Genomic DNA, 23,098 nt, shown 5'->3' with positions numbered 1-23,098 from the left:
AAATGCAGAGATGGATAGTCTTATTTTAAATGACTGCACCTTCTTCATATTAGCAAAACCAACACGTTTGTTTTAATTATATTTTTCCGCTGAAAATAGGGATCGCTGTGGTCGAAAAAGTACATATGTACTTTACTCATGTATTTCCATGGTGTGTCGATGCACAACTGTAGGGATAATGAACTGTCAACCCGATTTTGAAATTGAAAATTTTGAATGATAAATTTTTTCTGTTTGTAAAAATTATTAAAAAATGCGTATTATAACAACCTCCGATTCGTTGCATATAAGAAAACATATAAAAATGTAATTCTTTTTTACAAAACATTAAAAAAAAATTTTGACATATCAATTTTCCCAAGCGTTGTTCTACCATGTGTATTTTACAACTAAAACGTCCTCCATGTATCACACGATGTGTGCAAGTTCAATATATTTAAAATTTGACTACACTACATATGTAGAACCCTTATCGTCTGATAGCAGCTTAATACCTTGGGATATTCATTGTTTTTATTATTCTACATCAATCTGAAATGTTCTAATGGTCATCAAAAAATTTCTCTCTTTCTGTTTCAAAAAATTTTCAAAAAAACAAAAATTTCCACAAAACCGTAAAAAATTTAACTACTTGTCCTTTCCTTGTCATTGTGATAAAAACTAGTCTGCTGTCATAAAAACGTCAAAAAGAAATAGTATCGCTATATCACAAAAAACGCCCAGTTGTTATCACTGTTTGTTTCAAAACAATAACAAATTCATTCAATGAAATGTGTGTGTGTGTTTTTTTGTCGGCCTTTGTCGGCTACTGCCACCATATGACTTTAGTCATTTTTTCAAAGCGTTGTGAAACGGGTCGTTCTGTTGAATTCCGTTCGCTCTTCCGTAGGTGCGTGTTATTTTGTTTTTTGAGTGTGTGTGTGTGTGTGTGTGCGTTTGAATGTTTATACATTCTATAGTATTCGCTGGTGTTTCGATACTTTTTCGCTAAGAATTCATTAACAGCGTTTGAAGCATTTAAGAAATTCAACGCAATATCGAAGCATTACTGATGAGTTCTTGTGGATTAAAATAAGAATAATTTGAAAAAATAATCAAATGTATTTTATAAAAAGAGAAAGTGGAAGCAATGCGATTTGATGATGTCATCAATGAAAACAAAAAAGAAAACAATAACAAAACAACATATGGAAACCCTTTGGAAGAAAAAAATCTCAAATGTGAACAAGGCAAAATATCTACAATTTATATCCAAAATTAGATTTAGAAGATGTTTCCAATATCAAAGCATAGATGTGGGGGAAACCGAAGAAGAAGAAGAAAAATAAATTTCTTTAGAAGCGACCATGACAATTTACTAGGCAGCAGCAACCATATTCTCCTTATTTGCTCTTTAACTGATTCATCTTGTGATTGCCGTCTTTTCTGCCGACAGTGGTCTGTCTTCTCACCAGGTGTTGGTTTTCTTGTTTTTTTTTTTAGTGGGGGAGGAGAATGCGGAATATTTCTTTAAAGCACAAAACAACAACAATGTGTTAATCATTTATTTGATGTTAAATTTGAATGTATCCAGAAATTACTTGAATTTAATTGATGTAAATGAACTACTTTTTTTGGGGGAAAGTTTGTTGTGGGTTTGACATGTTTCAATGGCCATCCTTTTATGGAGTCGCATGACATTTTTGGCAACTTTTTTGTTTCCTTTTAATATGACTAACTCCATTCTTTGTAAATCTTTAGAGGGCCATTTTTTTGGTGTGCTAATTACCAGTCTCTAGGTTTTTCATATATTTTTGGCACTCCTCAAAAAAATTTTATTTCTATTCTAAACACCGACGACGCCTAGAGGTTGTATTGTCTCGATTTGAGTCATCCTCAACTAAGTACATGTTGTTGTCGTCTGGCAGTTCATAAAAACGCAAACGAACAGAAAAATTGGGTGAAGCAAATAATCAAATGAAATGATTTGTTTATGTTCCTTCTGTGTGTGTTCTAAAGTAAATAAATAAAAGCCATGCCGGCGGCAAGAGTGGGGGAGGTTTAGAACAAGATTTATTCTTTAGTGAGTACTTTTGTTTACAAATGAAAATAATTTGCCGCTCTTGTTATTTTATATTGTTATCAATTTAAATGTGTTTCTTTTTCCCGTTGTTGTTGTATTTTTTTAGATGAAATAATTTGCGGAAATGCTAGAAACAAGTTTTGCTTTGCTTTACCAAAGAAAACAATTTTTTTGGGATTTTGTTTTGAACAAAAGAGTAGGAGTCATTTGGACTGTGTGAAATAACGCCTAGAATCTTAGCACATGGAAACAATGATGCTCCCTCTTTTTTTAAGATATTTTTTTCCACAGAACAATTAAATCGTCATGAGTGCTTATTAGGGTGCAATCTGAAAGTAGCAAGCTACGATATACTCCCGCTTATTGTTAGTTAAATTAGACCAAAGAAAAAAGGTAAATCGTGATGAGTGCTGCTTTGACATTTAACTGTGAGAAACACATGTAGGTTGCACAACAAATCGCTCAACTGTTATCAGCCATAAAGTAGGGTACACATTATCGATTGTGTGCGTTGTCAGTAAAACGGTAATGCGCCGTTTGAAATGATTTATGAGAAAGTTTCAACAAAGGAAGGGAAAAAATGTTCTTTTGTCTAATTACTCCAACAACACTCAACGGACGTTTCAGCGTTAAATTCTAAGGGTGGGAATACATAAAGCGCATACTTGGCTGGCTTAAGTCATCGGCTGGTTTCTTCGTAGAGGAACAAAATAGTTTTAGGTTGACTTAGTTCGATTTCGGCCCTAGGCTCCTTTGTTCATTTCCGAAGAAGCCAGCCGATGACTTAAGCCAAGTAAATAGGCGCTTTATGTATTCCCACCTTAAGATCATCTAGTGATGTCAGTCTGTCTGTCTGTCGGTTGTAATCACGATATCTTTCGAACGAATTGAGATAGAAGGCTAAAATTTTGCACACATGCATAGTTTACCATTAGGCAGGTTAAGTTCGTAAATGGGCCATATCGGTCGCCATTTTCGTATAGCCTCCATATAACGGTACCTCCCGATATTCGATATTTTCATGATTTCAGCGACATTATTTACCGGAATTATTTCAAATTTCATATTTGAAGTTCGTATAGGGTACAACAGCCTATGACAAACATTTTTCTATGCAAGTCCACGTCTTCGTATAGTTCGCATATAACGGTACCTCTCGATTTTTGATATTTTCATGATTTCGGCGACATTCTTTACCGGAATCGTATCAAATTTCGTATTGGAGATATCAATGGTTAATACAACCTATGAGAAAAAGGTCTACGTCTTCGTATAGCCTCCATATGACGGTACCTCCCAATACTCGGTATTTTTCCTTCCAAATGGTGAAGGGTATTAAAAGTGTGACCAGGCCGAACTTAGCTGTTTTTTATTTGACCTTGAACTTGTTGCTTATCAAACAAACATTTATCTTTATGATTGCTGAGCGATGACCCAATAAAATTCTAGCATTCAAGTGAATGTGAAAAAATGTCCATGCGATCAATAATCTCAATTATTTTAATGAATTATTTTATTTTTGAAAGCACTTAATGTTGGCATTTTGTTTTATGCGGTCCATTCTCAAAAATTCTTTTTAAGAGCAAAAAAATTTCAAAACGATGAAAATTAAATTTAATTGTATCGCAACCATAGTTTTTTTTTTATTTGTCATTTTGTGAGCATTTTTATACATCAAAGCGAGTTTGAGCAAAAATAAAATTTAAAAATTTTTTATCGTTGAATTTCGCCATCATGAAACATTGATTGTTTCAATGAACAAGCAATTAACATGGACATGGTTTATTAGCGTGGTTAGTAAAACATAAAAAAATCATGCAAGCTGTATATTAAAAGGTATGTCAGTATGTCTACAACAAGCACTGAGTCCTGACCCATGACTATCAGCGATATTTCAGAGACAAAAAATAAAATTGCAAACTGTTCAAAAATAATCCACTGCTGTTTACAGCGATAGTTTACATACACACTTAAGGCTCTATCAGACGTAATGTTTTTTTTTTTTTTTTTTTTTTTTTTTTTTTTTGCATATGAGCTGTCAATTTTATTATCCATGTGTATTTCCTGGAGTTTATCAAAATCGTCATTTTACTTATGATTCATAATTTTTGCTATCACAGGTTTATATTGTAATTTATATAAAGAAATATCACATTTTATGAATGAAGTTTTACTGCAAAATTAAATGGAATTTTACATAAGAAACAAACAAGATTTTGATTAAATTATATTTTTCCGATGAAAATAGGGAACACTGTGATCGAAAAAGTACATATGTATCTTACTCATCCATTTCACAACGTAAATGGCGTTCATGTATCACACGATGCGTGTACCTTCTACATATGGAAAATTTGAAATGCCGCTCAGCTGATGTTTGTTTATGTATTCATACGGAATCACAGCAAAATCGAAACAAAATTGTCAACTGTCAATTGACATTCAATTATGAGATATATTTTTGTAAGGTAAATCTAGTTGAATAAATCCGGATTGAGTAAATAAATCCTAATAGTAAAGGATTAATCCGGATTTGTAGGTATACGCGCTATAAAGTATTTAGTTCACAAAGGAACTAGTTCAATTGAACAGTTCATTAAAAATAACTTCTGAACTATTTTAAACGCTATAGAGCGAATAAAATTTATTAACGTATAAAACGATGAACACACTATCAGATCAAGATGTAGAATAACTTCATCCAAATATCGGTTGATTGTAGTGCAAACTTCACATTTTGCTAAGCACTTGAATTGTTACCAGATCCTATACCGTGTTTAAAATAAATCTCATCATGAGAAGATTTATTTTTATACGGTTAATCAGGTTGAATAATCAGGGTTAATCCGGATAAACAATTGTGCGTAAACGCGCCATGTTCAGTTCACAATGGAACTAGTTCCTTTGAACGATGAAACAACCTCTGAACTATTTTTAATCGCTATAGAGTGAATAAGCGATTCACTTAATTGACATATAAAGTGGTGTACACACTATCGGATTTGAAGAATGGTTTTACTTATATATCGGTTGCATGCAGTGTAAACTTCATTTTTGGCTAAACATTTACAACTTTGGATTGTTAACAGATTCCATACAGGATTTAAAATAAATATTTGTGGTTAAATGCACTATATTCAGTTCACAATGGAACTAGTTCCTTTGAGCGATTTATTGAAAATAACCTCTGAACTATTTTCCATCGCTATAAAGCGAATAAACGATTCACTTTATTCACGTATAAAGCGGTGTACACACTATCGGATTTGAAAAATGAAATATACTGGATTGTTAGCCGATTCCATATCGGATTTAAAATAAATCCAGTCGTGAAAAGTTATATTTTTATACGGGAAGTCTAGTGCAATTAATACGGGTTAAGGAAATAAATACTGAGGGTTACTTCGGATAAAAATTAGTGTATAAACGCGCTATACAGTTCTTAAGTTTTTTTAGTTTCATTTAATCGACTTAATGAAAAATAAAGGTGCAAGTACATAAGAAGCTTGAAGTCATGGCTAGGCATATTTTGTGACATTTCATAAAGGAATTACAGAGCCGCACTAAAATCCTGCCGTCGTTTTCCATTATAATTTGACATTGATATGCCTAGCCTTAACTTCAAGGAATTTCGGGGTTATATACACAAACATACAAAAAATGTGTATATGTTTTGACATAATAAGGGCACCAAAAGAAAAAAAAATGTATTTGGGGGGTTGCTTTGTTCTACCTTCTGTAATTGTGTAAAAAAATGAATAATCAATAATCGACCTACGTATCCCTGGTGGTTTTGTTCTTTCATTCAAACAGCTGGGGTTTTCTACAGACTACTCACCAATTCCGCTGAATTGTAAACACATGATTTATATGTCTGCTGGGAAATTGATTATAAATATAAATATTTTTGTTGCCTGGAAAAATAAATCAATAATCAATTATAATAAAAATAAACAAATAATAAAAAATAAATTTATTTTTCCAGGCAACAAAAAATATTTAGTATACAAATATGAGTAATATATCCAAAGAAAGAAATCTCTTCATAACTCATTTGGTATTCTAAAAAATACATTCCCCATACAAAAAATCTCAGTAAACAATTACCCTAAAAAACTCATATTTTGGGTTTGCCAACAATAAAAGACACCATGGAATGTTATTACTACTGCTAATATTTTGACAGTACTCTTAATTGGTATTCAGTTAGCGCCAATTTTCAATGTTGTGCCAAAATGTGTTTTTTTACGATCCACACTAATACAAAGGTATTTCCTATATAAAATGATAATGTGATGCATGGAGCCACCTATCTCAATAACAAATGCCACAGACACATATACAGAGAGAAGTGATCATATCAAGAATCGGAGAAAAAAAAAACTAGTTTGCCGCAATTATTAAAGTCCACACGGAGACATACATGTCCCCTAACGTAACTTGTATCGTGCATTCATTACAAATACCTTGCAAATAACAAAAACAAAAAAAAAAAAAAACAAACGTGCCCAACAATCTAATGCATTAGTTTTTTTGTCAGTTTGTTGAAAACAACAAAACAAATCAATGACGCATTCAATGGTCCATTCACGCCGCTTGGAAAGGGGGATCTCTAGAGCAAAACGCTGAAATTAAATACTCAAATGCTTGGTTTCGTGGTGGATAAAAATACCAATTATTCATGCACAAGTTTTTTTTTTTTATTTGGTGTTCATAGATAAATTGCAAAAATTATTGTTTTTAATCGCCCCTTTCCTTTGGTTAGAACAATGTTTATAAAAAAAAAATATTTCTAAAGTGATTAAGTCCAAAATCAATATTGACACAATACTTTATTTTCTTTTTTATGCATTTATTTGGATACGACGTCAGGTGATAGATAAGATAACATATTGACTTGTAAAGCAGAATTAAGAAGTGTTGGAATGCCTAATGTCACTTGCTTAATGAGAGGATTTAGAATAATTAACAAATCAGTATCGGAATCTCTTCATATTAGTCATGTACTTAAAATGCCATATTTGTCAGTGGCCGTGCTTCTTTGGAAAAGGGGGATATTTTTGTTTTGCCTTGAAAAGAAAGGAAATTATTATATTTAGGTGTAACTGGCAACAAAATAAAACGGTATAGTTGTGTACACATTATAGATCATGTTGTATATTATTGTTATTCTTTTTTTTTTTTTTTTTTTGAATAAGACAACTAATTTTGATAATAAGGGGCTTTATAAGACCAACAATTTTTTGTAACATATAAATAAATAAATTTGACATTACAAAATTTCCATAAGCAAAGCTGCACATATCGAGTAACAGTTGTGAAATACATGTTGCGTACACATTATCGATCATGTTGGATATTTTCCTTTTTGGCAAGTAAGACAACTAATTTTGATAATCCGGGGTGAATTCTTGTTCATAAGGCTCTATCAGACCAAAAAAGAAAAATTAACATATAATAAATAAATTTGACATTAAAAAATTTCCATATGTGTGACACATGGACGACATTTCATTTATGAAATACATGAGAAGACGCGACATGCGTATAATACAAAAAAAACGGTAAAGATGTGTACACATTATTGAACATGCAAAATTGTATTTTTTTGTAAGTAATATAATTTTAATAATCCGGGGCTGAATTCTTGTTCTTAGGGCTCTATCAAACAACAATTTTTTTAACAAGTAATAAATAAATATATTTGACATTACACAATTTCCATGTGTAAAGCTGCACATATCGTGTAACAGATGGACGGTATTTCAGTTGTAAAATACATGAGCAGACGGGACCTATGTCTAATAAAACAAAACGGTATAGTTGTGTACACATCATCCATCATGTTGGATATTATTGCTAAACTTGTTCTTTTTTGTAAGTAAGACAATTAATTTTGATAATCTGGGGCTGAATTCATGTTCTTAAGGCTCTATCAGACCAAAAACTTTTAACATATAAATAAATAAATTTGACATTACGAATTTTTTTCCATATGTAGAAGTTGCACATATCGAGTAACTCATGGTCGGCATTTCAGTTGTGAAATACATGACATGCGTCAGGCGTCAAACAAAACAAAACGGTATAGTTGCGTACAAATTATCGATCATGTTGGATATTTTTCCCTTTTGTAAGTAAAACAACTAATTTTGATAGTCCGGGGCTGAATACTTGTTCTTAAGGCTCTATCAGACCAAAATAAATAAATAAATTTGACATTACAAATTTTCCATATGTAGAAGTTGCACTGATCGTGTGAAACATGGATGGCATTTCAGTTGTGAAATACATGACATGTGTCATGCGTCTAATAAAACAAACCAGTATAATTGTGTACACATTATCGATCATGTTGGATATTACAGCTAAAATTTTCTTTCTTTTTTTTGTAATAATCCGGGGCTAAATTCTTGTTCTTAAGGCTCTATCAGACCAAAAAATGTTAACATATAAATAAATAATTAAATTTAACATTACACATTTTCCATATGTAGAAGTTGCGCATATCGTGTGACACATGGACGGCATTTCAGTTGTGAAATGCATGAGTAGACGTGACATACGTCTAATAAAACATAACGGTATAGTTGTGTACACATTATCGATCATGTTGGATATTTTTCTTTTTTTGTAAGTAAGACAATTAATTTTAATAATTAGGGGCTGAAATCATGTTCTTAATGCTCTATCAGACCAACAATTTTTTAACATATAATAAATAAATAAATTTGACATTACAAATTTTCCATATGTAGACGTTGCACACATCGTGTAATACATGGAAAACATTTCAGCTGCGAAATACATTTCTAAAGTACATACATACTTTTTCGATACAAGCGAGCCCTATTTTCATAAGAAAAACATAATTTAATCAAAAGTTTTGTCCGTTTGCTGTGAGATCATATACAGGGTGAGATGGAAAAACTGCAACCAACTTCAGACTGCTGTCATTTATAAGTCAGTGGTCCGACTGCTGTTAAAATTATTCCAGTGACAGCTCATGATAATGTTTACAAGCATACAAAAGCATTTTTGTAAGAATTTTCCATGAAAAAAAGTTTTTCGTGATGTAATTCAAGCGTTATAGTGTGATTTCTTTATATTTGGCTGGAAACCCACAAGTGGCTATAGTTAGAGCACTCCAGCATTTAAATGTGAATAAATCTTTTGTGTCTCGTACCATCGCTCATTACCGTAATACTGGTAGCGTAGCCCGACGTCAAGGAAGTAGACGAAAGAAAGCAGCAGCATTAGCAGAAATGGTTCGAAAAGTAAAGAAACGACTTGATCGAAACCCGCTTCGCAGTGGCCACATAAATGGCTCGTGAGCTGAACATATCGCAATATTCCATTTGGCAAATATTGAAAAATGAGCTCGGGGTAAAGCCATCAAAGAGTGCAAGAACTTACACCGCAGCAAAAAGAAAATAGACTCAAAAGAGCTAAAGAGTTGCTTCGCTTGGCCGAAAGGAGTGAACTGCCGAATTTGGTTTTCTCCGATGAGAAAACATTCGTTGACCAGCAGTTTGTAAACAAACAAAATGATTGTTTTTACTTGCCAAAGAGGTCAGCTGAAAATGTGCACCTATGGTTGGACACCAGAACTTAAGCGCCGGCCATGGTGATGATGTGGGCCGCCATAACAGCCGATGGTCGCTCTACGCTCGTATTAATCGACCGTGGCATCAGAATAAATGCCGAATATTGTCGCAAAAATATTCTGGAGGGTGTATTAAAGCTTTGGGCACGCAAACATTTTGGCCGCAGACCTTGGACATCTGACAAATGTGATCTTTCAATGTTTATGTACATCCTCATAATTTTAGCGCGGGAACTTTTAAGCTAGCTGCATTTCATTTCACAATTTAATAGAACGAGAATAGAGGACTGGAGAAACCTTTTTTGGCTAACTATCGATAAAAAACAATCGATTTTATGATTTAGGGAACTCAATGTCATTTTTGATCGATAATGTGTACACCACTATAAAAAACAAAAAGCAAATTCAAGCTAATCGGTCGCCCATTCATTACTAAGAGTTAGTAGGTATGTTCACATGGCAAAATATAGTTTTTTTAACTGAGTAGAGAGCAGAGAGCATTTCATAAATGTGATCTCTTAATGTTTATGTGCATCCTTATAATTTCAGAGCGGGAAGGTTTCAGCTAGTTGAAACTCATTTCAGAACAAGAATTGAGGACTGGAGAACATTTTTTTAAAAGAGTTGTGGCTAACTATCGTTAAAAATAATCGATTTTAAGATTAAGGGAACTTAATGTCATTTATAATCGACAATGTGTACACTACTATAAGAAATAGCAAGTTCAAGCCATTTGGTCACACATCGATTTAATTATTCAACGTAACTAGGTGTGTTCACATGGTAAAATACATTTTTTAACTAAATGGAGAGGCAATCATCTAGAAAATGTAATCCGTCATCCTTTCTTCCTGTTCGTGTATATCCTTACAATTTCAGGGCGAGAACTTTTTAGTTAGATGAACACAATACTATGGATTGGCAGAAAAAACAGCCATGGTACCCAATCTAAAATGTTCGTTCATTACTACACAGACTGATTCTATTCTTTAGCTTATGACTCCGAAACTGGCTAACAAATGTTAAAATCTAACAATTTATGAAAATTGATAATCTATCTATACGATTATCAATTTTCATAAATTGGAATGGCAATAACCTCCATATTAATGTAGATTTCCTTAGATAAAGATGGAAGAAAATTATCTTCAAGTAGTCGTCGCACGCACCCTGATAATGAAACTTGACACATTGCAAGTCTCTTATCTATGAGTGCCTACTTAGTCAATTATTTATAAATTAATGATTCCACTTGAATTAATCACTTATAAAAATTATAACTTCTTTCATCACAGAATTAATACAAAAACATAAATAAAAACATATATATAAAAGTACCTAAAGATGGATGAGATTAAGGGATTCTTCAAACAAGCCGGCAAGGAATTCCTAAATGCCGCCGGCGATGCAGCCATGGGCGCGGCCAAAGAAGTCATGGGCTCAGTGATCAATGAAATATTTATTAAGAAGGAGGCTGAAACTAAAAGAATTCTGCCGAGCATTAAGAATATGAGAGTGGTAAGTATATGTAAATTACTTATTCAAGCATCGCATAAGCTGTATTCCAGTACCTTATTTTTTTACAAAAAAAAAAAAAAAAACTAATAAGAGATAGAATTCTAAAATCCTAATTAATAAAAGTGAGAGAAAAATATGAATATAAAAATCGAAAAAAAAAAAAATATTTTTCCAAAAGAGTAGAAAACAATTAAAACAAAATTGGTATTTTAACTGGAACACAGCTAGAATGTTTACTTTTAAACCCCATTAAAAATATCCTGCAATATTATTATTATCATTTCATCCCATACAATAAAACATCCCCCTCTCTTAATTCCACATTAAACAATTTGAGGTTTCCAAACGAACACAATTGGTATGTAGCAACATTAAAAAAGGTTCTTATTTGTTTTTGTTTCATACTTTTTTGTCACTTTTTGTTTAAATGTTTTTGTAAAAAGACCAAGGAAATGTATACAGTTTTTGGTCGTGTGAACCCTGTTTAAGAATTGCTCATATAGAGAGATTTCGATTAGGGATGTTCACATATTAACGAAAAAATCCTTTGGGCTAGCAAGTCACATTTTGTATTCACATACGTCAATTAGCAGATGATGGAATATTTAAATATTATAAAAAATATAATGGAATTATGAGATACATAATTGACATGAATTAACCTTAAAATATTCCCAAGGGTTATATCATGGTAGAATTAAGAAGGTAATGTCATGCAATCATTTGTTTGCATTTTTTTTTTCAAAATTATTCATTTGACAACATCTAATTATCAAAATATTAATTTATAAACAAATTGTATATACAGAAGCAGAGATGGAAATCTGTTTTCTTTGCAGTGAAATTTGACTAGATAAATTACAAAAAAAAAAAAAAAAAAAAAAAAAAAAAACATGGATATTGTTATTTGGAATGATTTGAACTTTTTTAATTCTACCATAGGTTATGTGGTTAGTTTTTGGTTTATTTGACAAGCAATTAGACCGTAATGTCACCAAATTTGGCAAACTAAAGCCCAAAATTCTAAAAATCCAAGTTGGAAGTTTTTTTTTTCCGTTATGCGATGAACAAAAAAAAACAACATGGCGACTGTGACAAACTAATCTGAACTCAATAGTTTTGAATTTTTTTGCTCCCACACAAGCAATGTAACAACATTCCAATCTGTTTTAGGCTTTACCTTTTTGGTGTGGGAACATACAGTTTTAATATAAAAAACCAAAAACGTCTATTCTTTTACAGACATTTTTTGTGCATATTTTATTTTTTTTCAATTGTCCAAATATTAAATGTGATATTTTTAACTTCTGCTGTTTTATGTAATCGATGAAATTTTTTCACTATATTTTTTTTTTGTTTCTTGTAAAGAATGTTTTATGTAATTTGTTTTTCGTGTACTTTTTTCCTTATTCACATTGTGTTGTCCTCAAAAAAAAAATAAATATTTTAACAACGTAAAATTAAGAGCCCTTGAAGAAGATTGAATTGTATAGATTTAGAACGCATATATTTAATATGAACTTATTGTATTTTTTTTTAAATTGATTACAATGATCCCACCCCAAGGTAGAGGTTTCCAAAAGGCATGTTCACATGGTAAAATTTAGTTCGTTTGTAATTACATACAATGTTCACATCATCCAAGGCAATCTTTAGCGGAAGGTGTGGCAAACTGTCGATAAAAATAATCGATTTTATGATGTAGGTAATTTAATGCAATTTATGATCGACAATGTGTACACCACTATGAGAAATAGCAAATTCAAGCTATTCGGCCACACATCAATTTAATTTCCAAACGTTACTAGGTATGTTCACATGGCAAAATACAGTTTTTTTTACAATCGTCTGACAAATGTGATCTTTTTGCTGTTTATGGACATTTACACAATTGTAGTCGGAAAATTTTTAGCTAGCTGGTCCTCAATTTCTGTCCTATGAAAATTTGAAATGAAACCTTTTAGACAAAACTTGATGTCGATTAAAGTTTTATGTGAGTTTTTTTTTTTAACTCAGTTTGTTTTTAGCATGGTAGAATCAAGAAGGTAAAGTCATACAAACATACAGGGTGAGATAAAAAAACTGCAACAAAGTCAAACGCAATAATTTTTTCATTTTTTTTTTAAATTTTATTGAATGAGAGCAAAAAATGTCGAAAATAGCATCAAATTTTAGAATAAGTTTAGATTTGTTTGAATTGGTCACCTTTGGCACGAGTTATGGCTTTCAAACGACCAATAAAACCGTCACACGTTGCCCGAATGTTGTTCTGCGATATTTTGGCCCATCTTTGGTATTTTTTAGTGCCAACCTTGCTTTTCAAAACCCTCCAGACACAATAGTCCAACGAATTGGTAACCGGATATTTTTGTGGCCATTGTGCGCCGGAAATGAAGCGAGGAACCTCATTTTGTAATCACTCTTGGGAGGCGTGTGCTGAGTGCTGTTGAAATGTCCAAGGTCTGCGAACAAAATGTTTGCGTGCCCAATGCTTTAATAAACCCTCCAGAATATTTTCGCGATAATATTTGGCATTTATTCTGATGCCACAGTCGATTAATACGTGCGGAAAGCGACCATCGGCTGTTATGGTGGCCCACAAGAAGGTGCTAATTTTCAGCTGACCTCTTTGGCAAGTAAACACGATCATTTTGTTTGTTTACAAACAGCTGGGCAACGAATGTTTTCTCATCGAAGAAAATCAAATTCCACAGTTCATCACTTTCGGCCAAGCGAAGCAACTTTTTAGCTCTTTTTAGAGTCTATTTTCTTTCTGTTGCGGTGTAAGTTCTTGCACTTTTTGGAATTTCAATGGCTTTACCCCGAGCTCATTTTTCAATATTTGCCGAATGGAATATTGCGATATGTTCAGCTCACAAGGCATTTTTCGGCCACTGCGACGCGGGATTCGATCAAGTCGCTTCTTTACTTTTCGAACCATTTCTGCTGATGTTGCTGTTTTCTTCCGTCCACTTCCTTGACGTCGAGCTACGCCAGCAGTATCACGGCGCGTACGAGACACAAATGATTTATTCACATTTAAATGCTGGAGCGCTGCTCTAACGACAGTCACTTGTGGTTTTCCAGCCAAATAAAAAGAAATCACCCTATCACGCTTGAATTCCGTCACGAATAACTTTTTTTCTGGAAAATTCTCATCAAAACGCTTTTGTACGCTTGTAGACAATATAATGAACTGTCACTGGAATAATTTTAACAGCTGTCGGACGAGTGGCTTAGAAAGGACAGCAGTCTGAAGTTGGTTGCAGTTGTTTCATCTCACCCTGTTTGTTTTTTTTAATTATTCATTTGACAACATCTCATTGTCAAAATATATATTTATAAAACTTTTGTAAATACACAAATCAGACATGGAAACCTAGTTTTTATGCAGCGAAATTTGACAAGGCAAATTACAGAAAATGCAGAGATGGGAATGTTTATTTGAAATGACTTTACCTTCATAATTTTACCATATGAAACTTGGTATGTGAAACCAACTAGGTATTAGGAAATTAAAATAATGCAAGGAGGGTTCACAGCATCATTTTGCGAAAACATTAGGAGGGTTCACCAAGTCCGTTTGTTTCTTTTTTAGTGATTTTGATTTGTGTTTTTTTTTTGTGGTTTACCTTTTATTATTACACCTCCTTGTTTTCTTGTACAAAATTTATTTTGATTGTCAAAACCACAAATGAATTGTCATCAATAACCTCTCTTTTCCTAATATACCACAAATTCGATGCAAGATTTCTAACAATGTTATTTTGATGTTTTTCTAACCTCCCTCTAAGCTTGGTGAGACCGCTGCATATTCACATAGGCCACGTCAAGATATACAAGATTTTGATACCATACGACAACAGTGCCTGAATTCTGGCTCACTGTTTGAAGATCCCCTATTTCCGGCCAGTGATGAATCTCTTATGTTTTCCAGACGTCCAGATCGTTACATCGAATGGCTAAGGCCACATGTGAGTATATATATTGAAATAAATATTGAAATATAAACCTTATTTGAATTTGAAATAATTGTTGAATTGTCGTTTTAGGAAATTTGTGATAATCCTCAATTCTTTGTGGAGGGTTATTCCCGTTTCGATGTCCAACAGGGTGAATTGGGTGATTGTTGGCTTTTGGCTGCTGCAGCAAATCTCACACAAGATTCGAATCTCTTCTTCCGTGTTGTGCCACCGGATCAAAGCTTTGAAGAAAACTATGCTGGTATTTTTCATTTCCGTTTTTGGCAATACGGCAAATGGGTGGATGTGGTCATTGATGATCGTCTGCCCACCAGCAGGGGTGAATTAATGTACATGCATTCAGCGGAAAGGAATGAGTTCTGGAGTGCCTTATTGGAAAAAGCCTATGCCAAGTAAGAAAACTTCTTTAACTTTCCCTCCGTAATTACTCAAATGTATCTCCTTCGTTTACAGATTACACGGTTCCTATGAAGCCTTGAAAGGTGGCTCAACCTGTGAAGCCATGGAAGATTTCACCGGTGGTGTTACTGAATGGTATGACCTGAAAGAAGCTCCACAAAATTTATTTAGTATTCTGGCCAAAGCGGCTGAACGCAACTCCATGATGGGTTGCTCATTGGAGGCTGATCCGAATGTCTTGGAAGCCGAAACCCCCGAGGGTTTGATTCGTGGTCATGCCTATTCCATAACCAAAGTGTGTATGATCGACATTGCTACACCCAATCGCCAAGGAAAAATCCCCATGATACGTCTGCGCAATCCATGGGGCAATGAAGCCGAATGGAATGGCCCCTGGAGTGATGGTTCGCCCGAATGGCGTTACATACCGGACGATCAAAAACATGAAATCGGTTTAAATTTTGATCGTGATGGTGAATTTTGGATGTCATTCCAGGATTTCCTGCACTATTTCGAACGTGTAGAAATTTGTAATTTATCGCCCGACTCGTTGACGGAAAGTCAACAGAACGATGGCAAACGTAAATGGGAAATGTCAATGTTTGAGGGTGAATGGACGCCGGGCGTAACAGCCGGTGGTTGTCGTAATTTCTTGGAGACATTTTGGCATAATCCGCAATATGTTATTACCCTGGAAGATCCCGACGAAGAGGATGATGATGGTAAATGTACCGTTATTGTGGCCCTTATGCAAAAGAATCGCCGTTCGAAACGTAACTTGGGCATGGAGTGTTTGACAATCGGTTTTGCCATATACCATTTGAATGAACGTGACCTGCAAGTACGTCCTCAGGGTTTGAGTTTCTTCAAATATCGTTCGTCGGTGGCGAGATCACCGCATTTCATTAATACACGTGAGGTAAGTGGTAGCTTTTTTATTTTTATTTTTTTTTTTTTTTTTTTGAAAAAATTTGAAAAAATCATTATTTTGAAGGATCAAATTAGCTACCCTAAAGTTTTTTTAATCTCACAATTATAATTTCATGTAAAAATTTAGAGAGGCACTTTCATCACGTTTTGTTAAGCTCTGCAATTTTGTAACAATTATCGATAGCAGAAAGTAATTATTGCATTGCAATTTTGAGTAATTGAATATTTATATGTGGTAGTAAATTTAACTGTAAATTCAGTAAATTCGTAATCAATTATAAACATTAAAATTCAAACGGATGCCCGAAAGACAAGGTAGATTCGCAATACTAGATATTTTACGGCGACATAACGGCCACACATTGACTTGACTAACGACATTAGGGATGTTCACATTTCTAAGAGTATTAAAAGGACTGTTCGCATTTAATGATTTACAGCAATTATTTAGACGGCCGGATGTTTGAGACGAGTAGAAACAAAGATATAAATTTCTGAGTGGCTGTAGCAAACAAAATTAGTTTGGACATATGTATATCTTTCCAGTAGATTTAGAAAAACGGAAAATATTAAAAAGTCCAAGCTTTATAAAAAGTTGAATACCTTGAATGAATAGTATACAATTTATTGAACAAAATATATATGGAAGAAAGACTTGTATCTTTTTTTGTTAATTTCAAAGCTTATCGAATATGATCTGATTTAAAATTAAATAAAAACAGGACAACAACACAAAATGAAATAAATAAACATGAATACAGCTATGAATGATGAATAGTGTCACTGATTTGGGTTGACAATTTTGAAACTACACAACCAATTTGAACATGCTATAATTTGATAAACGACGAAGCTAATCTGCAATTGGAACAGACAGTTTTTTATTTTTTTCAAATATCCCTGCGGGGTTTAAAACTAACTTAAAATTAGTTTAAAAAAACACAACTATTTATTTTTTGATTTATTTCCTTTACGCCAACTAACTATTTTAACATGGGGATGAAGCTAGGCATTGGAAAATTGTCCTTTCCTGCATTACTTTTAAACTAACTATAAACCGGTTAAAAAAAAAACAATTTATAACCAATTTATAACTAACGGTTCTTTGACCGACTTGTAGTTAGTTCAAAAAAAAAAACAATTTATAACTAGTTGAAATGAAACCAAATTATATCTAACTATTTTTGACTGATTTTTTGTCAGCTTACAAAAAATACCAATTCGTTTATTAAAATTCAATTTTATTTATTAAAACAAATATATTTTTCAAAAATTATATAAAAATATTTTACTGATTTTTTTTTTTCAATGCACACTTTGTGAAAATGCCTTTTTTTGACGACATTAAGAGCTTTTCGAAATTCTTTGTTTGGGTCTTCCGTCTGTGATCGCAAGGCGTCCATTAGACATTCGAAAACATTTTGATAATCTTTCAGTCGTTTCTTACCATGCGTCCCATCCGTATTAAAGTCAATTATGATGTTCGTTGACAAAACTTCAGAAATCGATCTATGAAGTGGTCCTTTTAATAACGTCTTTAACTCTTTAACATGAAAATAGAAATTTATTTACCATTAGAAGAATATAAACAACAATGCTTTAAAGAAAAAAAACGTACATATGTTAAACGATTATCATCGTTTATCTCATCATTTAAGGGTTTCCAAATTTGACAAGGTCTGTATTGGGAAGGATTTCCTTATGATTTTCGTGTGATTGTCCTGTTGTATCAATTTTTGTGTGACAACTTTTTGTGAGGCTAAAGCTGTCATAATTGCCTCATACGTTTAAACAGCATTGTGGTCTTTAATTAATTGATACTTTCTGAAATGTAAGAAGGTTAAAAATACATACAAATAATTTTGTTGGTTTTTACCATTTAATTCATTAAATTTTGCCAAACAAATTCTTGACGGCCTATATCTGCGATACCAATCACCTAACTTCTCAATTTCTCATTTTCACTTGATTCCTCCCCTTCCACACGCTTTCTTTTATTTAATGACTTCGAAACCACACTTTCTTCACTTTCACCCAAAGGCATACCAGAATTTAATAAATTCAAATACATCTCCCTATGGGATTTAATTAATTTTCTTAAATGAGATTTGCTTGGAAGCATTTTTAATATTTTTAAATTACCCTTTATATTTCACATTTTTTTCACCACAAATAACGCGTCCTAATCGATTGAAATCTAAACACAAATGACTTCTTTTTTTCTTTTCATCGCTCAGCAAAGTGTTTTGTTATTGTTTTTTTTTTTTTTTTTTTGTATGGTATGCAATTCTAACGGTTTTTGCTTTGGGTGTTGTGATCTCTTGAGAAATAGAGAACTTATATGTGTTTTGTTTTTGCAATTTATTTTCGTTTTGGTGTTTGAAGTGGTTGATATCCAGATGACTTTTCAACAAATTTGAAGTTAGTTGTAGAATAATGCATTTATAACTAACGATTTTCTCAACTGGTTGAAAAATGCCCCGCTGGTAAGTTAGTTAGTAAATGCATTATTCTACAACTAACTTCAAATTGGTTGAAAAGTCATCTGAATATCAACCAGTTGTAATTACTTACCTTCTGATCTCCAGATGACTTTTCAACCAATTTGTAGTTAGTTGTGGAATAATGCATTTATAACTAACGATTTCTTCAACTGGTTGAAGTATCGATAAAAAAACGGATTTTTGGATTTTGTGAACTCATTTAGACATTTATGATCGGCAATGTGTACACTACTATAATAAACAGCAAAACCAAGATAGTCGGCCAGACCTCAATTTTTTTTACTAAACCTATCTAGGTATATTCATATCAAAAGATATATATTATAAATTTTTATTCGCACCGCACATCAATTTTATTAATAAACAGATCTAGGGAGGTTCACAAGCTACGATAAATAAGTATATTTCACACTTCATGATTTAAAAGATGCATGTAGACAATTGTTCTGTTCCAGAGTCTTCAAGAATGTCAAAATTTCACTACGATAACAGATTTTTCCTTTATTATATCAAAAAAAAAATTTCAGAACTAATAGATTCAGGAATAGAATCCCATGAAATCAATATTTTTACAACAATTTTCATTTGTTTTTAAATCTCTTTCTTATTTTATTAGGTCACGGCCCGTTTCAAATTGCCACCCGGCCATTATCTGATTGTACCCTCAACATTCGATCCCAATGAAGAGGGTGAATTTATTATACGTGTCTTCTCCGAAAGTCAGATGGATATGGAGTATGTATCATAAGACAGCTATAGTAATAATGCATGACGAAACAAGAAAATTAAAATGTTATTGTATATAATTTAACCGTAATTTTGTTTTTGTCCCTTTTGTTGTTGTGTTTGTCCACACTGTGTAAATTTACAAATTGTTAATAAAAAAATATATTACACACTTTTTTTTAGAGAAAATGATGATCATGTGGGCTATGGAGATGGCGCAGATAATGACAATAGACCTGGCGGAGTAAGTACTTAGGAAAAACCAATTTCAAAAATTCATTTTGGGGGCTTTTTTTGGAGATGTTGGGTTTTATTTTCTTATTTTTTTTAATTTTCTTTTGGGAGTAGTTATTGGAGTAGAAATTTTATTTAGTTATTAACTTTAAGTATTAGTATATATTATAAGAATATAACAATGAAAATCTCTCACTCCTCCCAAAAATAAAATGGAATAGCTTTACCCCAATATGCCTTCACCCGTTGCTCCACCCGTGGATCCCCAAAAAGAAGCCTTGGCCCGTTTATTCAAGAGTGTGGCTGGTGCCGATATGGAAGTGGATTGGATGGAATTGAAACGCATTTTGGATCATTCACTGAGGGATGGTAAGTTTCAAAGGCATAACAAAAAAACTTAAAATTTTTTATTGATTTTCTTAAATAACCGAATTATGTTTATAAGACGATTGGTTTATAACAAATATTTGTTTATAAAAAAACTTCTGTGAAATATTGAGTTTCTTCTGGGTTCTGCACAAAATTAAATTCATAACTCCCATCCCATATTTGTAGACTATCATTAGAATGTCATGTGTAATTAATAAATCAAAATCGAAAAAATTGAAGCATCTGCACTGTAATTTGGCTTGTTATCTAATATGAGTTTTGCATGTGATTTGTTTTGGTTATTTTTTTACAAAAAATTTAATTTGTTTTTTGTTTACGTGATAGTAGCCTTTAATTCTTGAATTAGATAATCAAAACCTGTTCCACATTTTTTTTGTTTTTTTCTCTCGCCACTTGTCATACATTCCAAAATCTTCCAAATCTAAAAAATAAACACAAACACAAAAATACAAAAATAAAACAAACAAAAAACCCCATATGCAGAATTACCAATAACTACGTCAAGTCTAGAGACAGCTCAAAATGTTAAAGAAAACTTAGCGCCATTGTCCCAGGAAAATGGTAATGTGCCAAATACTAACAACAACAATGACCTCGATGTTGGCAATATTTTGAATACCATCGTATCATTGTTGTGTGGCCTTTGTAATAAAGATAATAGTGTACAGGAAATGTTTGGATTAGACGATCAGAACAATACGACGCAACGCCTGTATGACCCTAATCGCACAGATGACTACAATAGCCCGGGTGAGCAATTACTACGTACTATAGAAACAACTATCTATAAAAACATATATATATGAAATATTGTTTTTTTTTACAAAACATAAAATAATATCCTCAAAAAAAACATGGTGTTGGTCATGAACTGTTTTTTACATTTTTTTTCCAAAGCAAGCTTATGTGCCCGGTGATTTGATACACATAAAACGCCTAAAACTATGTAATAGAATAATATCAAAATAAAGACGACTTTCATCCAAATCTTTGCTGACAACTTTCCAATTTTCGTTATTAATTTTCCCCCGTTTCTTTCTATTTCCAGTAATGACTGCCACTCCCGAAGGTTTCTCCAAAGACATTTGCCGTTCCATGGTGGCCATGTTAGATGTAGACAAGTCAGGTAAATTGGGTTTGGAAGAATTTGAGGCCCTCCTCACCGACATTGCCAAATGGAAGGCGGTATTTAAAATATATGATGTCCATCAAACCGGACGCATCGATGGCTTCCAATTGCGCCAGGCCCTTAACTCGGCTGGTTATCATTTGAACAATCGCATATTGAATGCTCTGGTGCATCGCTATGGCTCAAGGGATGGCAAAATTGCATTTGATGACTTTTTAATGTGTGCCGTTAAAATAAAGACCTTTATAGGTAGGGACTCCCTCTTTATCTCTTTTATCACAAAAAATAATAACCCATTTTTAATAATAACTATTTTTAGATATATTCAAGGACAAAGATACTGAAAATACAGAAACGGCCACCTTTACCATGGATGAATGGATTGAAAGTACAATTTACTCGTAATTCTTTTTTTTACTCTAACAATTAAAGCTTTTTTCAAATTGTGCGTATAAACTATAAATAAAAAAAATATGAAATATGTATTTATTTCTCTATCGCTATCTCTCTCGAATTCTTGTCCAATCTCTTAAAAAAAAAAGAATGTATTTTGATATATGTGAGTTCTATATAGTTTTATCTGTAACTGACTGTATTTAATTGTATTGTTTTTTTGTATTATTAAAAAAAATAAATTAAAGAATCATACAACGCTTTATTAATCAGAATTAAAAATGAACCAGTTTTGTTAACAAGGATTGTTAAAAAATCAGTTTCTCATAGGATGTGACAGCCACCCTTGGGCTGTGGAGATGAGCAACTCACTTAATATTTTTCAACATGACTTTTTATTTTACAATTTAGCGGCTTGATGTTTCAAATGTAAACATTATAGGGATGCCACAATCGTATCTTGACCAAGTTCATATTATCTAGTAGGGATTCTGCAATCGTATTTTTACCATCTGCATATTATCTGGTCGTAACTACACCGCAGTCGTACAACAGATTTATTTCCAATAAATCGTAGTAAATGTTGGACAACAATTGGAAAAAAGCTTTAACAATTGCTATAAAAAGCTTTTAATAAAATAATCCTTGACCTGCTTTAAATTATTTGAATTTTTAAAAATATGATAGCATTATTAATTCGTATTAATAAATCTTGAACACAAGAAAAATAAATGCTGCCATGATCATTACTAGAGAGCCATCTATATAGAATGCTTAACAATACAAATTGATACCACTAGAAAAAGGAACCAATTGTACCATCTCTAAAACTCCAGCATGTGAGTTCCAACCTTCACAAAGTCACCTTGAAATTGTTCTTTCATTTCAAACGTTGAAGGTTTACAATAAGGTTAACATTTAAGATATTTAGCAATTATTAAAATTAGAAGGTGAAATTTGAAACATTGAGTAATGGTGATAGTGGTTATAAAACGTTTTTTTTTTTTTTTTCTTTTAGTTAAATTAATAAAAATTTAAAATATTAAAACTAAAGATTGGAGAATTTAATGCTGAAATATTAATAAAGAAATATTGAAAATTGCCCAGGTGAGAATAATAACATAAAACGAAAATAATTTGCTTTTGATTAGTGTCTAACGTCAAGGAATTTGTGCCATTTTTATAATATAGAATATCGTGTTGAAATACCTATTCTCCAAATAA

General features: G+C 32.5%; 1 protein-coding gene across 4 annotated transcripts; it reads left to right on the top strand.

Moving 5' to 3' along the window:
• Positions 1–788: 788 nt before the first annotated feature.
• LOC101887849 (calpain-A) lies at positions 789–22,124 on the top strand. Of its 4 annotated transcripts, XM_059126158.1 has the most exons (12): positions 789–889; positions 10,964–11,186; positions 11,524–11,544; positions 14,981–15,160; positions 15,239–15,561; positions 15,623–16,487; positions 19,619–19,737; positions 19,912–19,972; positions 20,184–20,331; positions 20,836–21,102; positions 21,401–21,730; positions 21,801–22,124. In XM_059126158.1, the coding sequence occupies exons 2-12, from the start codon at positions 11,013–11,015 to the stop codon at positions 21,884–21,886; spliced, it is 2,574 nt and encodes an 857-aa protein (XP_058982141.1). In that variant the 5' UTR covers positions 789–889; positions 10,964–11,012; the 3' UTR covers positions 21,887–22,124. The 4 variants fall into 4 exon arrangements, with proteins under 4 accessions (XP_058982141.1, XP_005185121.2, XP_058982142.1 ...); XM_005185064.4 differs by lacking the exon at positions 11,524–11,544 and having other exon boundaries at positions 790–889; XM_059126159.1 differs by lacking the exon at positions 20,836–21,102 and having other exon boundaries at positions 790–889.
• The last annotated feature ends 974 nt before the right edge of the window (positions 22,125–23,098 follow it).

This window comes from Musca domestica, unplaced genomic scaffold, assembly GCF_030504385.1.
Source record: "Musca domestica strain aabys unplaced genomic scaffold, Musca_domestica.polishedcontigs.V.1.1 37, whole genome shotgun sequence".
In the NCBI taxonomy this organism is placed as follows: domain Eukaryota; kingdom Metazoa; phylum Arthropoda; class Insecta; order Diptera; family Muscidae; genus Musca; species Musca domestica.
This window is presented reverse-complemented; position numbering and strand designations above follow the sequence as displayed.

What these genes read in the sequence shown, in the direction of transcription:
- LOC101887849 (XM_059126158.1), top strand. Translation starts at nt 11,013, where the DNA reads ATGGATGAGATTAAGGGATTCTTCAAACAAGCCGGCAAGGAATTCCTA. An exon ending in TCGAATGGCTAAGGCCACAT is followed by an intron (nt 15,161 to 15,238) that starts GTGAGTATATAT and finishes TTGTCGTTTTAG; the next exon opens with GAAATTTGTGATAATCCTCA. An exon ending in TTGGAAAAAGCCTATGCCAA is followed by an intron (nt 15,562 to 15,622) that starts GTAAGAAAACTT and finishes CTTCGTTTACAG; the next exon opens with ATTACACGGTTCCTATGAAG.